Below are 14,033 nucleotides of genomic sequence, written 5' to 3' on the forward strand. Positions count from 1 at the left end.
TGGATCCTGAAGCCAAGATTTTCTCAGTGCTTTCCATCTGTTTCTTCTTCTGTCCCCGACCGGAACAATCTTGGTGTAATGTGAATATAATGAGCCTGTACTCGCAAAGGGTTTGGCTTATAAAAGCCTCCCAAATGCTTTGGATTATGTTCCCATTAACATGAACAGGGATAAAGTGGAGAGTTCCTAGAGCACTCCAGACATAGGTAAATTAGGGGTCCTCAAGGCCCATGGCTCAGGGCCAGTGAACAGGAAGTCCAAAGGATTAGAGAAAGGAGGAGACCCCTTTGGGGATCAGGGAGGGTGTGAGCTACGGAGCTGAGATGTCAACAGAAGGAACAGTGCCAAATGCTTGTGAACCCCTCATCTGCAGAGAGCCAAGTTCCGGGCTGGCAACTGTCATTTCCCTGCCTGTGGGCTGCAAAGTACCGGAACGGGGTCTTTCTTAATTCCCACTCACTAACAATTGCCAATTTGGGGGGCCCTCAGTGCGAGAGCAGAGTGATGACAAAGCTGTGTGCTTTTGTTGGGGGGGCGGTGTTTGCTGAAAGTCAGTGTCAGCCTCGCTTGATTTAAGTCCTCCCAGCTCCCTTGCAAAGGCTATAAAGAGTGAAGTGATGAAATTGGCCTTGGAGCCAGAACAGGGAGGAGGCCGAGTCCTGAGGGAGTGCAGAGAAGCACCATCAAGGGGTGGGGAGAAATGAGAAACAGGGGCAGGAAGGCCTAGAAGGCATTTCTGCTCCAACAGATGGAAGGAATACCTCCCCCGGGGACCACGGTTGCGGTACATCCGACAGCACACGGCTTGGTTCCGGCTGAGATCATCTGGGGCTGGGAGGGCACGGCTGCTTAGGATGAGGTGTTGGTTAGACGGGAGCGCGGAAGGCACCAAGGGATCTGAGCCTGCCTCATCTGAGGCTTATGTTTATGGGAAAGGGATGGGAACCCTGATAACCCCCCAGGCATAGTTACCCTCATAAACTATTGGCAGATTGACAACAGGATGGCAGCCTGAGACACAGAGAGGGGCTGGAAAGATTGATTTCTCAGGTTATTGATGAGGGGATCTGCCTCATAGTGGTACCTGCCATATAGACCTCCTTCTCCCACTCCCAAGACCCCAGACTGCACACACACACTCATGAGAGCCCACTAGTTCCATCAGAGAGTGGCTCCCTGCGGTCCATTATTGTGGAGAGGAAAACAGCCAGAATTCAGGAGGTTTTGCCAGTGGCTGGCTCTGTGACTAGCCAGGCATGAAAACATAACCCCCGGCCCCCAATTCAGTTTCCTCACCTGTAAAATGGGGAGAATGTCTTCCCACCCTGTTTCTCTCTCAGGCTAGCCATAAGGACCAAAGGCAATAATGGATATGAGCCCAGCTCTCCGCCCTGTCCCCTAGATTGACTCCATCTTTGAAAGTGGGACACTAACCTTGGTCTCTTGACCAAGCTTCCCGTGGATCCCACATCAAGCATAGACCAGCTTAGGACTGGGAAGCATAGTGTAAAATCATAGATTCTTTTACAATTGTGGTTGTTGAGCAATTTCTCAGTGCCATCCACTGCCCTCGGGTCTTTGGGTAAAGCAGAGAACAAGACAGGCACATTCCCTGCCCTCAGATTTAAACACTGGGGAAAAGAGCTGTTGAACAAATAATAAGAGATAGATTGCCTTCTACAGCAGGAGGACACAGACCATGCCCAGGTTATCTCTAACAAGGGATGGGTCCAGTTGGGAAGCTCAAGGAAGGCCACTGAGGAAGTGACATCTAAGCCTTGACCTAGAGGACAAGCAGAAGGCATTCTTGGCAATGATGATAGCATCTTTAACTTGGGTTTATCTCCATCCCTCACCTCCTGAGCCCATTCACGGCTCCTTCACTTACCTAGGGTCCTTGCCCACTTTGCCTCTTGGCTCCCTTCTTGATCAGTGGTCACAACTGCACAGCGTTTGGAAAATGAGGTCTCAGGGCCACTCGGGCTGCTTCAAGGTCATGGCCAGAGCCCACGAGCCCCCATCGCCTGCTCAGTTAGCACCAGCCCCCTGCACTTCTAGCCACTCCGTCATTCCAGAAGCCAGGTTTCTTGGCACCTGTGGGACCTTTGCTCTTTTCACTGAGAAGGCAGTAGACATGGCAGAAGAGATTTCCAAATTCAGATCTCAGCTTCACCGCACATTCTGTGTGCTGTTAAGCAGCATTCTTAACTTTTCTGAACTTCAGTCTTTTTGTCCATAGAAGTGATACTTTAAAGATTTTACTTATTTGTTAGATAAAGAAGGAGAGAGAGTGGAAGAGGGAACACAAGCAGGGGGAGTGGGAGAGGGAGAAGCAGGCTTCCCTCTGAGCAGGGAGCCCAAGGCCCCACGTGGGGCTTGATCCCAGGGCCCTGGAATCATGACATGAGTGAGCCAAAGGTAGACGCTTAATGACTGAGCCACCGAGGCACCCCTTAGACTGTAAAGTGTATAGGGTTGTTGTGAAGATTGCCACAAGACAGGACCCAATTTTGAACACATTAAAAAAGGGAAGAAAGAAAAACAAAACTTCATGCTTTTACCCTTAGGGTCCACAGCTTAAAACATGCTTGGGTTATGAAGCTTATGTAGTAAACACCAAGCGAATGGCCAAATGCATAGCTGAAGTTGAAAGAAAACTGAGGAATTTCTGAAGACCAAGAAAAAAAATTCCAATTAGGAGCTGAAACCCGCGGGTCAACAAAGACAGATTCTGGGTGTCAGGAACCTAGAGTCTTGGGAGTAGGAGGAACAAGGCAGCAAATGGCACAAAGCGGGGGACAGTGGACCTGAAGACCCCCACAAGAAAGCCTGCCTCATTGTGTCACCCTGTGAAACCCTGGAATAGCCATTATTTTGTTTGTTTTCTCCCAGTCTTTTCTGATGGGTCAATGCCCATACCTCTGGCTAAAGCTTTTAAAGCTCCCCCACATCTAGTGTGCTTCTTGAGAAAAAGGGGAGGGGAGGGGCAAGAGGTTGGAGGAAGGGCAATGTACCTGCCAGAGAGCGACTAGGAAACTGGATGTCTCCAGAGAGTCCAGAGAGTGGAAAGAGCTGTGCCAGGTAAACGCAGACTTGCCCTCACATGGGCCCGGAGTCCAGTTTACATTCCTTGTGCATACTTGGGCAACCCAATTTAATCACTCAAACTGCTGTGGTCCCAGACTGGTAGTTCCCCTGGCTCCTGGCAAAAGTCAAGGAAATCCCCCTCTGTTGTACCACCACCAAAATGAGTTCTGAATCAAATACCAAGAAGATGTATGGTGTGGTCTTGTACATTTTGGCTACATTTTCCCTGAATTTCTGTCTTAGATACCGTTGCCTTTCCTAATGAAGAGTATCAGTGGCCATTTGTTTCCGCTGAAGTAGTCAGTTGGTCATGAACTTCCTAGTCTGGATGGTTACTGTGTTATTCATGATGGTGCGGAGTTTTAAGCAGTTGGGGAGGGAAAAAGGAAGGGATGTTTCTTGTAGTAGTCCTGGGGTTGGAAAATCAGCACTTTGCAGCCATCACAGTAAAGAATCATCAACAGATACTACCTTTAGGGTAAATTTTTATGAAGAGCAGTACACATGTGTCTCCTTACAGATGACTTATTAGTCTGAGGGAGGGGGAAAGCCCTAGTAATTAATTCGTGGAGAAATCAGGCAACACCTCAGCCAGGTGATCAAAATGAACATTACCTCTGAGAGACAGATGGACACTGCGTGCCTCCAGATGTGACAGCCAGAGCAGGACACACCATTGTGTGTGCAGTTTATTGGCCAAGAACGCATAATCCCAATCCAATCAGGAGCAAGCATGAGAAGAACACAATATGAGGATGGTCACCTTAAAAATTATGTGGGAGGGGCTGTCCTTTCCAAAAATATCAGTCATGAAAGTCAATAAAGGTGAAAGAGACAAGACAACGAAATGCAACACATTGACTTTAGACTGGCTCCTGTGCCAGAGAGTAAAGAAAATCTGCAGAGGCGAGCGTTGGCCAACGGTAACACTGTAGGTTAGATAAAGTATAAAAGCAAATTCGTGATAAGCAGATATATGTTGTCTTATTTTTGCTTCTTTCTTAAAAAAAGGTAGCATATTACATATGATCCTCTGCATTTTGCTGTTTTTATTTAATATGCCCTCAAAATGACTCCATGTCAGTGAATAGAGATTTCCTTATTCATTTATATACCTGCAGAGAGTCCCACTGTGTGTGTATAACTATAGTATATTAACCAATTCCCATAGTTGAACATTTAGGTAGTTCTTGCAATACAAGACAGTTTTTGCAATTACAAATAATCCCGCCATGAATAGCTTTGTCATATATGTTTTCAGATTGTTGGAGGTGTATATTATGGATAAATTCATGGAAGTGTGATTGTGGGGTCGAAGGGCAAATGTATATGTTAAATTCCCCTCTGCCAGGTCTGGACCATATGCATCCCCACTCCAACTCCCCGTAGCCTGGCTAGTGGAGTATATTGTCAACCTCTGCATTATTGCCAATCTGACGAGTGAGAAATGATTTCACACCGTAGTTTTAAATTGCATTTACTGTGGAGCACCTGGGTGGTTCAGTCACTTAAGTGTCTGACTCTTGATTTCGGCTCAGATCATGATCTCAGGGTTGTGAGACTGAGCCCAACGTCAGGCTCTGTGCTCATCATGGAGCCTCCTTAAGATTCTCTCACTCCCTCTCCTTCTGTCCCTCCCCACCTCTAATAAAATAAAAATAAAAATTCTTTAAAAATCAAAAATCTCATTTATCTTGTGAATAAAGTTGAACATCTTTTCATTTGTTTAGGGGACCTCTTCCTTTTTAAAAAAAAAAAAAAGATTTTGTTTGTTTATTTTAGAGAGAGCACATCAGTTGGGGGACAGAGGGAGAAGGAAAGGGAGGAGTAGGCTCCCCTCTGAGCGGGGAGCCCAACATGGGGCTCATTCCCAGGACCCTGAAATCATGACCTGAGCTAAAGTCAGATGCTTAACCAACTGAGCCACCCAGGCACCCCTCATTTGTTTTGTTTCTTAAATTCCACCTACAAATGAAAACATATGGCGTTTGTCTTTCTCTGGTAGACTTATTTCTCTTAGCGTTATACTCTCTGGTTCTATCCATGTTGCTACAAATGGCAGGATTTCATTCGTTTTATGGTTGAATAATATTCCATGATATGTATATCACATCTTCTTTATTCATTCATCTCTCAATGGATGCTTGGGCTGTTCCCATAATTTGGCTATTGTAAATAATGCTGCAATAAATATCAGGATGCATGTATCCCTTTGAGTTAGTGTTTTTTTTATTTTGGGGGTAAATACCCAGTAATGTGATTACTGAAGCATAAGGTCATAGCATAGTTGTATTTTTTTTCTTTTTTTTTTAACATCTAATTTTATTTTATTTTTTTTAGTGTTTGAAGATTCATTTTTTATGCACCACACTCAGTGCTCCATGCAATATGTGCCCTCCTTAATACCCACCACCAGGTTCACCCAACCCCGCACTCCCTTCCCTCCAAAACCCTCAGTTTGTTTCTCAGAGTCCACAGTTCTTTCATGGTCTGTCTCCTCCTCCGATTTCCCCCAACTCCCTTCTCCTCTCTATCTCCCAGTGTCCTCTGTGTTATTCCTTATGCTCCACAAGTAAGTGAAACCATATGATACTAGACTCTCTCTGCTTGACTTATTTCACTCAGCATAATCTCCTCCAGTCCCGTCCATGTTGATACAAAAGTTGGGTATTCATCCTTTCTGATGGAGGCATAATACTCCAGAGCATATACGGACCACATCTTCTTTAGCCATTCACAGTTGAAGGGCATCTTGGCTCTTTCCACAGTTGGGTGATTTTTGAGGAACTTCCATACTCTTCCACAGTGGCTGCACCAGTTTGCATTCCCATCAACAGTGCACAAGTGTTCCCTTTTCTCCACATCTTCCCCAACACTCGTTACCTCTTGTCTTCTTGATAATAGCCATTCCAACAGGTATGAGGTGATATTTCGTTGTGGTTTTGACTTGCATTTCCCTGATGACGAGTGATGTTGAGCATCCTTTCTTGTGTCTATTGTCTGTCTGGATGTCTCCTTTGGAGAAATGTCTGTTTATGTTTTCTGCCCATTTTTAATCGCATTATTCATATTTTGGGTATTGATTACATTCTTTATACATTATACATTACATACTTATACATTATAAGTACATACTTGATACATTCTTTATGCATTTTGGATACTAACCCTTTATCTTATATGTCATTTGCAAGTATCTTCTCCCATTCTGTAGGTTGTTTTCTACTTTTGTTGATTGTTTCCTTCATCATGCAGAAGCTTTTTATTTCAATGTAGTCTGAATAATTTATTTTTGCTGTTGTTTTCCTTGCCTCAGGAGACAAATCTAGAAAGATATGTTATGGCTGATGTCAGAGAAATTATTGCCTGGGCTGTCTTCTAGGATTTTTATGGTTTCAGATCTCACAGTTAAGTCTTTAGTCCGTTTTGAATGTATTTTTGTGTATGGTGTAAGAAAGTGGTCCAGTTTCATTCTTTTACAAGAGCTGTCCAGTTTTCCCAACACCATTTGTTGATGTGACTCTTCCCATTGCGTATTCTTTCCTCCTTTGTCAAAAATTAATTGACCATATAATTGTAGGTTTATTTCTGGGTTTTCTGTTCTGTTCCTTTGATCTATGTGTCTGTTTTTGTGCCGGTAGCATACTGTCTTGATTATTATAGCTTTGTGATAATCCCAGTTTTGTTTTTCTTTTCAAGATTGCTTTGACTATTTGGGGTCTTTCGTGGTTCCATACAAATTTTAGGATTGTTAATTCTAGTTCTGTGAAAAATGCTCTTGGTATTTTGATAAGGATTGCATTAAAAGTGTAGATTACTTCGGGTGGTATAGACATTTTAACAATATTTATTCTTCCAATCCATGAACATGGAAGGTCTTTCCATTTCTTTGTGTCTTCCTCAATTTCTTCCAACAGGGTTTTAGGGTTTTCAGAGTATCGGCCTTTCACCTCTTTGGTTAGGTTCATTCCCAGGTATCCTACTGGTTTGGGCACAATTGTAAATGGGATTGATTCCTTAATTTCTCTTTCTGCTGCTTCATTATTAGTGTATAGAAATGCACCAGGGGTGCCTGGGTGGCTCGTGATCTCAGCTCAGGTTTCAATCTCAGGGTCATGAGTCCAAGTTCCAGTCTGTGTGGAGCCTACATTAAAAAAAAAAATGCAGTAGATTTCTATACATTGATTTTGTAACCTGTGACTACTGAATTCATTCCATTTCTTGAATTTTTTTAAAGCTATTTATAAACTTGGTATATTAGCACTTTATCTATAATATGTACTGTCAATATTTTCTTCTAGTTTGCCAATGACTTTTTTTGGTCATGCAAAAGCATTTTCATTTTATTATCATGCAGTCAAATGAATATTTTTTTCTTTTATTGCCTCTGGATTTTGAGGCATAATTTTATTTTGGTTTTTTAAAAATTTATTTATTTGAGAGAGAAAGAGCACAAGCAGGGGAAGAGGCTGAGGTAGAGGGAGAAGCAGGCTCCCCGCTGAGCAGGGACCCCCCCTCCCCCACAATGTGCGGCTCAATCCCAGGACCCCAAGATCATGACTTGAGCCAAAGGCAGACTCTTAACCCACTGAGCCACCCAGGCATCCTGAGGCATACTTGTAAAAAAAATCCCCTCGACAGACATCTCCCAGGAATTCGGTTGTCATGATCAGCTTGCACATACCCCCACCCCACACACACTTCCCAGGACAAAAGTAGCACAATTCTTAAGCACCCACTTGGAAATTTGGCTCCCTTTGCCTATTTTGGGCATCCTTCTCCTCATCATTTACAAAAGACCAGGTCTTGTAAGGAGGAGGAGTTATGAGGTGTCCAAGAGCACTCTTCTGAATGAGGGATTCCATCACTAGGTCTTATTCAGGGAACACATGATCCCAGGGAACACTTGAGACCTCTTCCCGTGGTCTCTTCCGCACCATCAGGTCCTAGATGAGGCAGTGTGTGAGGCGAAGGTCTGGGACCGGCTCCTACCGTCTTCGTTCCCGCTCCCTCCTCTCGGCTGCTCCCAGCTGGGCTGGATGCAGGGTCTTGCAGATTCACCCTTGACCCTGCAGCAAAGGAATTCTGCTTGCGTTACCACGAGCCATCCAACAGAAGGATGCTGGGCTGGATCAAACAACCAGCTCTTATTCTTTCTCATTCCACCCCGAGGGTTTGAGCAAGGTGCAGAGACTATGCAGTTGAGCTGGCCTCTGTATCTTTACCAGCTTGTGTGAGATCATAAAATCTCCTTACCCACAGGCGTTGGGAAATCTCAGATCCTCAGTCTCTTGTTCTTATCTCTTTTCCCTTCTCCTCTGCTTACTGTCTGGTCACCTGGAGCTCCAGCGGGCTAACTTGGATTCAAAGGCGGGAATGGGCCCCGGTGTGGGGATTGCTGAAGCTGGAGAGGGGTGGGTGTGGCTCCAGGTTCCCACACCGGGTCTGACAGCCCTGGCTCCATCACAGTGAGGTCGGCCACTGGCGATGGAGATGCGTTGTGTGTTACAGAAGAGGAGCTGGCCGGTGACGATGAGGACATGCCGACCTTCCCATGCACACAAGAAGGTAAGGGCCCTGCGGGCTGCCCCCGACTTCCTTGTCCCCATCCCCAGGCTGGTGACTTATCTCTCCACATGGCTTCAGAATCATGATCGTCCTTTCCCCACTACTCCATGGAGGGTGGAAGGGCAGATTTGCATGGATCTCTGTTATGCCATACGGATGATGTCAAAGTCTGACACAAGTGACATCTGTCTCCAGGGCTCCTCCTGAGACCAGTCAGGGACCTCTGCCACCTCCCCCAGGGCCTATCCTCTAACTGGACCAGAACTGTCCCCTTCATCATATCCCTTGTCACCCAAGTGGCTCATCCTCTTGGCCTACAGGACCCAGCTTGGCACTTAGATAATCTCAGAAACCAATGCCACCTGAACCGTTACGTGGAGGAGGGCATCTCGGTGGGTTTTGGTGTGGATTAACACAGCTGTTCTCAGCTGGCACTGCGTATTGTAACTACCCCAGGAAGCCCGTGACCAGCCCTCAGAAATCCTGATTCCTTTTGGTCTGGAGTGTGAAAGGGGCATTTGGAGTTTTCAACGTTCCCAGTACTTCCCAGTACTCATAATGTGCAGCTGAAGTCGAATCTGCCTTAGAAATGTCACAATTTCACAGCCGCATTCCCACTGGACCTTGGCCACATGCAAGAGTAGTCAGGAACACCTGGCTTCCTTCTTCTTCCATATCAGGGGCCCCAGCTGGTGGACTACAACCATTCGTTCCATTTCCAGGAGAACTGCTTGTCACCTGACAAGTTTGGGGACTGAAGGGTTTCCCAGGGTGTGTGACTGGTTGGCCCCATACTGAAGAATTCCCACAAGAGGAGATTTTTCAAGGCTAAAGCCCAGAAAACCCTAGGCACACTGGGACACATTGGTCACCCAAGGGTGAAACAAGGCTGGCTGCCCCGTGTTATGGACCACAATAAGGCCCATGTGTCAGGAAGAGGCGTTTCCCTATACCCTGGGCTCATTGACATTGCCCTCAGAGAGAATGGTGGCAGGGGGCGTTCTTTGAAGACCCCGACTCTGGTCTCTTCTATTGCTAAAACCTAGAGAGAACATGGTGAGATGGGCAGGCATGAAGATGGAGAACATCTCCCTTTCTGAGGCTGGTTTGAGATGGGATGAGACAGTTCAGAGCAGGGACATGAACCTGACCTCAACCTGCAGCCTCAGTCACTGGTTTCCTTTGTCCCCCAACAGGCCGGCCGGGCCCCCGCTGCAGCCGCTGCCAGAAGAACCTGTCTTTACACACATCGGTGCGGATTCTTTACCTCTTCCTGGCCCTGCTCCTGGTGGCCGTGGCCGTGCTGGCCTCTCTGGGTGAGTGCAGGCGCCCGGCAGCCGCGGGGTGGTCCAGCATCCTTCTGACAGGGGAATCTTCATACTTGATTCAGACTTCAAAGACCAGCCTCTGATTTCCAGTCAGTATGTAGCTGTGTGGATTTGAGCAAGGCATTCCCCTCTCGAGACCTCTGTTTTCTCTCTGGTAAGATGAGAGGACAGGACCAGCCCAGCGGTTCCCAGTTTCAGCTGCATGTTAGAATCACCTGCGAGTTTTGAAAAAAATATCGTATGTGTGGGTAAGTATATCCAGGGTTGAGATCCTTGCACCGGGCATTTTGGAAACCCCTTCCATGGTCTTTGTGAGCGTTTCTCGAAGTGAGATTAGATGCCTGCCTACATCAAGATCACCCCCAGTATTTGTTAAAATGCAAATCCCTGAGTCTCACTGGGACCTCGCTTGTTTGAACAGAGTCTTGCCAGTGAAGGCCGGGGACCTGGAGTGTGGTGGCTGTCATACACACCACAGCTTGTACGACTATGGGAGCCAACCCAGATGATAGCTCACAGCCGGGTTCAGTCAGCCTTTGCCTTCTGGATGCTAACAGATTATGCTAAATGGAGGGAACCAAATTTGCTGTCCACCATTCTGAGGTAGCAAACTGGACATCAGGGAAATTCCCCAGTCTGTTCCTGGCCAGGCCTCACGGGGCCTCAGCTCTCCGCACCCGCAGGACCATGAATAAAGCTCCAAAAGCCACAGGCTTGAGCCCAGAGAGGAACACAGGCACCGACGCCCTTCAGCGGGTATGAGCAGTGATGGGGTGCCCACCAGGTGCCAGGCACTGTCGCCTACATGACGTCTACAAATCATCTCAACAAGCCCTGAAACAGAAGGCTGGCCTCATTCCATGTTTCTGGGAAGGTGAAAGGATTTTCCCTAAGACCCAGAGTGAATGACCAGAAGATCATAATAACTGGGTGGTAAGGAGAGCATTTGCGGAATCCAGGAAGAACATTAGGCTTCCTTTTTGTTTTTGCCTCCAGCCTGGTCGTCCCAAGTCCCTAGAGCAGAACTGGCACATCCTGACCTAGTTGGCAGGTGCTCAGTAATACTCGTCAAATAAAGACTAGAGATTTGGGAGTATATATGTAGACAGTCGTAGTCAAGGTATTATGGTCAGGACTGAGGATAAAATCCGGAGGTTGAGTAGAATCTGTCTTCCTCAAAGGGACTTGGAAATTCAACTTACTCCTTTAATCGGGTACCTGTTGCATGCATACTATAAGCCAAGAACTGCATTAGGCATGGGGCTTATACTGCTTCAGAAAACATAGGCCCTGTTTATGGAGCTCATAATCTAGAGCAAGGTTTGGCAGACTTCCTGTAAAGGGCTCGGTAGTAAATATTTTAGGATTTACGGGCCACACATGGTCTTTGTCAAAACCACTCTGCTGTTGTAAAGCAAAAGCAGCCAGACACAATATGTACTAAATGGAGATGGCTTTGTTCCATCTTGGGTCAGATGCGACATGTAGATCCTGCTTTGCCAGCCCTTAGCCTAGACCAATAATTTACGAACCTTTTTTGACTGTGTACCCATTGGTAAAAGTTTGATTTAAAATGTATCAAAAAAGTAGATGGGTTGATGAACAGATAAAAAGGTAAAATGGCAGATGTACAATGAAGTGAATACAAGTAAAATGTTAATTATAGAATGTAGTCAGTAGACACACGACTGCCAGTTGTACAAGTAAGACAGTCACTGTCCAAGCCTTGATTACTCTGTTTGAAAATGTTTATACTTAAATATTTGAAAATAAAAAAACGATCATCTTACACTTGTGAAATATGCCTATTTATTTATAAATTACACATATGTTCTCTTTATAGTATACATTATAAGACAATTTTGAAAAGATGAGAAAAAGATAAGATCTAAAAAATAAGGAAAATGGTAAACAAAAAATATGTAATTACAGATCATGAAATGCTCAGTGAAGAAGTGAACAGGTGAATTATATGAATGAACCCTTGGCTACTGGCTTGGGGGTAGACTTTACAAAGCATTAGGATAGGAATCAAAGTCATTCAGAGTTTCTACACCTCCGTTCCCCGCCATCTATATAAGAAATTTTAATTTGGGGGACACTCAAATGGAATAATAAATACTATAAACTCTAGGTGCTGGTGGAATAGAAGGGCATCAAACTGTTCCTAGGGTCTCTCACCATGTCACTGCTGCTAATTAAGTCTCAGCAGCTTTGAGATATACAATGTTAATGAAAGCCCAGAGATTCAAAACAAAATGGAATCATGGAATTTTGGAGCTGAGGAGAACATTGGAAGTCATCTAGCTTCATACTTTCCTTTTACAGATGATTCATTTGAGCTGCAGAAAAATTAACTGCCTTGCCTGAAGACACCCAAAAGATCTGAGGCAAATGTGGACCAGAAGTTACATTCCCCAGCTTTCTTGGTAGATCTGTTTCCACCCCCACACTTACCTTCATAGGCTCTGTGGGAAACATCCATCTACTCCGTCCTCTCCTCTTACCTCCCTGTCTAGTCAGGCACTTGATAGAGAAAGCCAGGGATCCTGTTGATGCCCAGATGTTCTCTAAACCCAGGCCAGCACTGACTCCTAAGAAGCTGGTATAAACTGGTAAAACCTTTCCTAGGGGTCACTTTGGCAACATGTGTCCAACTCCTTAACCCATTAATTCTGCTTCAAGCAATTTATCCTATGAGAATAACCATATACATAAAACCATCAAATGTAAGGATTATTTCTAGGAATAACTGTTACTCATATCTACCCACCAAGTTTTATTTGTAGACTCAGAAGTGTCCCCCAAGCACAGGGGACTTTTATACAATTGCTGAGTCATTTATACAGAGTATGATACAAACATTAAAAGTAATGATCCTAAAGTGATTTAAACCTCAATAAGAAAATGTCCATGACATTATATCAACGAAGCAAATTGGAAGAAAATAGATGAAATAGTCCAAACATTCCAGGTTCCTGTTGTTGTTTTCTAAAAAAGTATACATATATCTATGTAGCTACAGAATGGTTATGGAGATAAGAGTCCAACAGATACACGAAGATACTAATGGCTATTGTCTCTCAGTCGTAGGATTAAGAATAATTTCTATGCTCTTTTTGTATTTTTTGTATTTTTTTCTTAATTTTCCTTATTCTAGTCTATCCTGTGGTCAGATCTAGTTTTAAATGTGGAGGGGGATACACACGTGCACGCACACACACACACACACACACACACAAACATATATACATACGAGTATATATATCCATACATAGAAACACTTAAGGGAGATATATAGATGTAGATCTGTGTTTTTAAGGAATGCATGACAATCTCTGGCCATGAGAAGCATCTTCCCTTCCCACCACTGAAAAGCCCCATAAAAAGGGGAATGGTTTTGGTGGCAGAGAGTTTGATAAAAACACCTTCTCAACAAATGACTTCTGTTTCTCTGAGCTAAGACCCTGCCCCAGCTTCTCATCTGTATTTCCCATACAGTTTTCAGGAAAGTGGACTCTCTCTCAGAAGACATCACCCTGGCCCAGGCCATTTATGACAAGAAACTTTTGTCTATGCAGGAAAACCTCCAAGGACTGGGTAAGTGTCCCATGTCCAGATGTGCACATGAGTATGATGGAAGACCAGTAATAATGGGGGAGTGCTGAGTGCTCCCTCAGGCCATGGTGGCCTAGAATAGGACATCCTTCACCAACCTTTGAGACACAAGGGAAAAGACAGCTATGACTCCCTGCCTCCCTGTCCATTCAAAGAGGGCTGCTGCCCTGGGATTCACCTAGGACTGGGGCCAAGTGTTCTATGTGGTTCAGATCTAAACCCGAGCCTACAGGTAGAGAAGGAACCTAAAGAAAGTCCGTTCCTCAGTCATTCTCATGTATCTGAGATTATGATTATTTTAAAAAGATTTATGTATTTATTTGAGGAAGAAAGAAAGCACTAGTGCGTGCAGGTGAGGGGCAGAGAGAGAGAGGGAAAGAGAGACAAGCAGACTCCCTGCTGAGCAGGGAGCCCAATGAAGGGCTGCATCCT

The 14,033-nt window shown here is 45.0% G+C and overlaps 1 protein-coding gene across 1 annotated transcript in view; it reads left to right on the forward strand.

Annotated features, from left to right (window-relative positions):
- Positions 1 to 14,033, forward strand: part of LOC111156976 (scavenger receptor class A member 3) — a 49,486-nt gene that overhangs the window by 10,521 nt on the left and 24,932 nt on the right. The window contains exons 2-4 of the mRNA XM_022518163.1: positions 8,557 to 8,655; positions 9,852 to 9,971; positions 13,485 to 13,583. Of these exons, the coding sequence (XP_022373871.1) occupies positions 8,557 to 8,655; positions 9,852 to 9,971; positions 13,485 to 13,583 (318 nt within the window). The remainder of the gene's footprint in view (positions 1 to 8,556; positions 8,656 to 9,851; positions 9,972 to 13,484; positions 13,584 to 14,033) is intronic.

Source organism: Enhydra lutris, unplaced genomic scaffold, assembly GCF_002288905.1.
Source record: "Enhydra lutris kenyoni isolate GAN:26980312 unplaced genomic scaffold, ASM228890v2 scaffoldscaffold3, whole genome shotgun sequence".
NCBI classification, from domain to species: domain Eukaryota; kingdom Metazoa; phylum Chordata; class Mammalia; order Carnivora; family Mustelidae; genus Enhydra; species Enhydra lutris.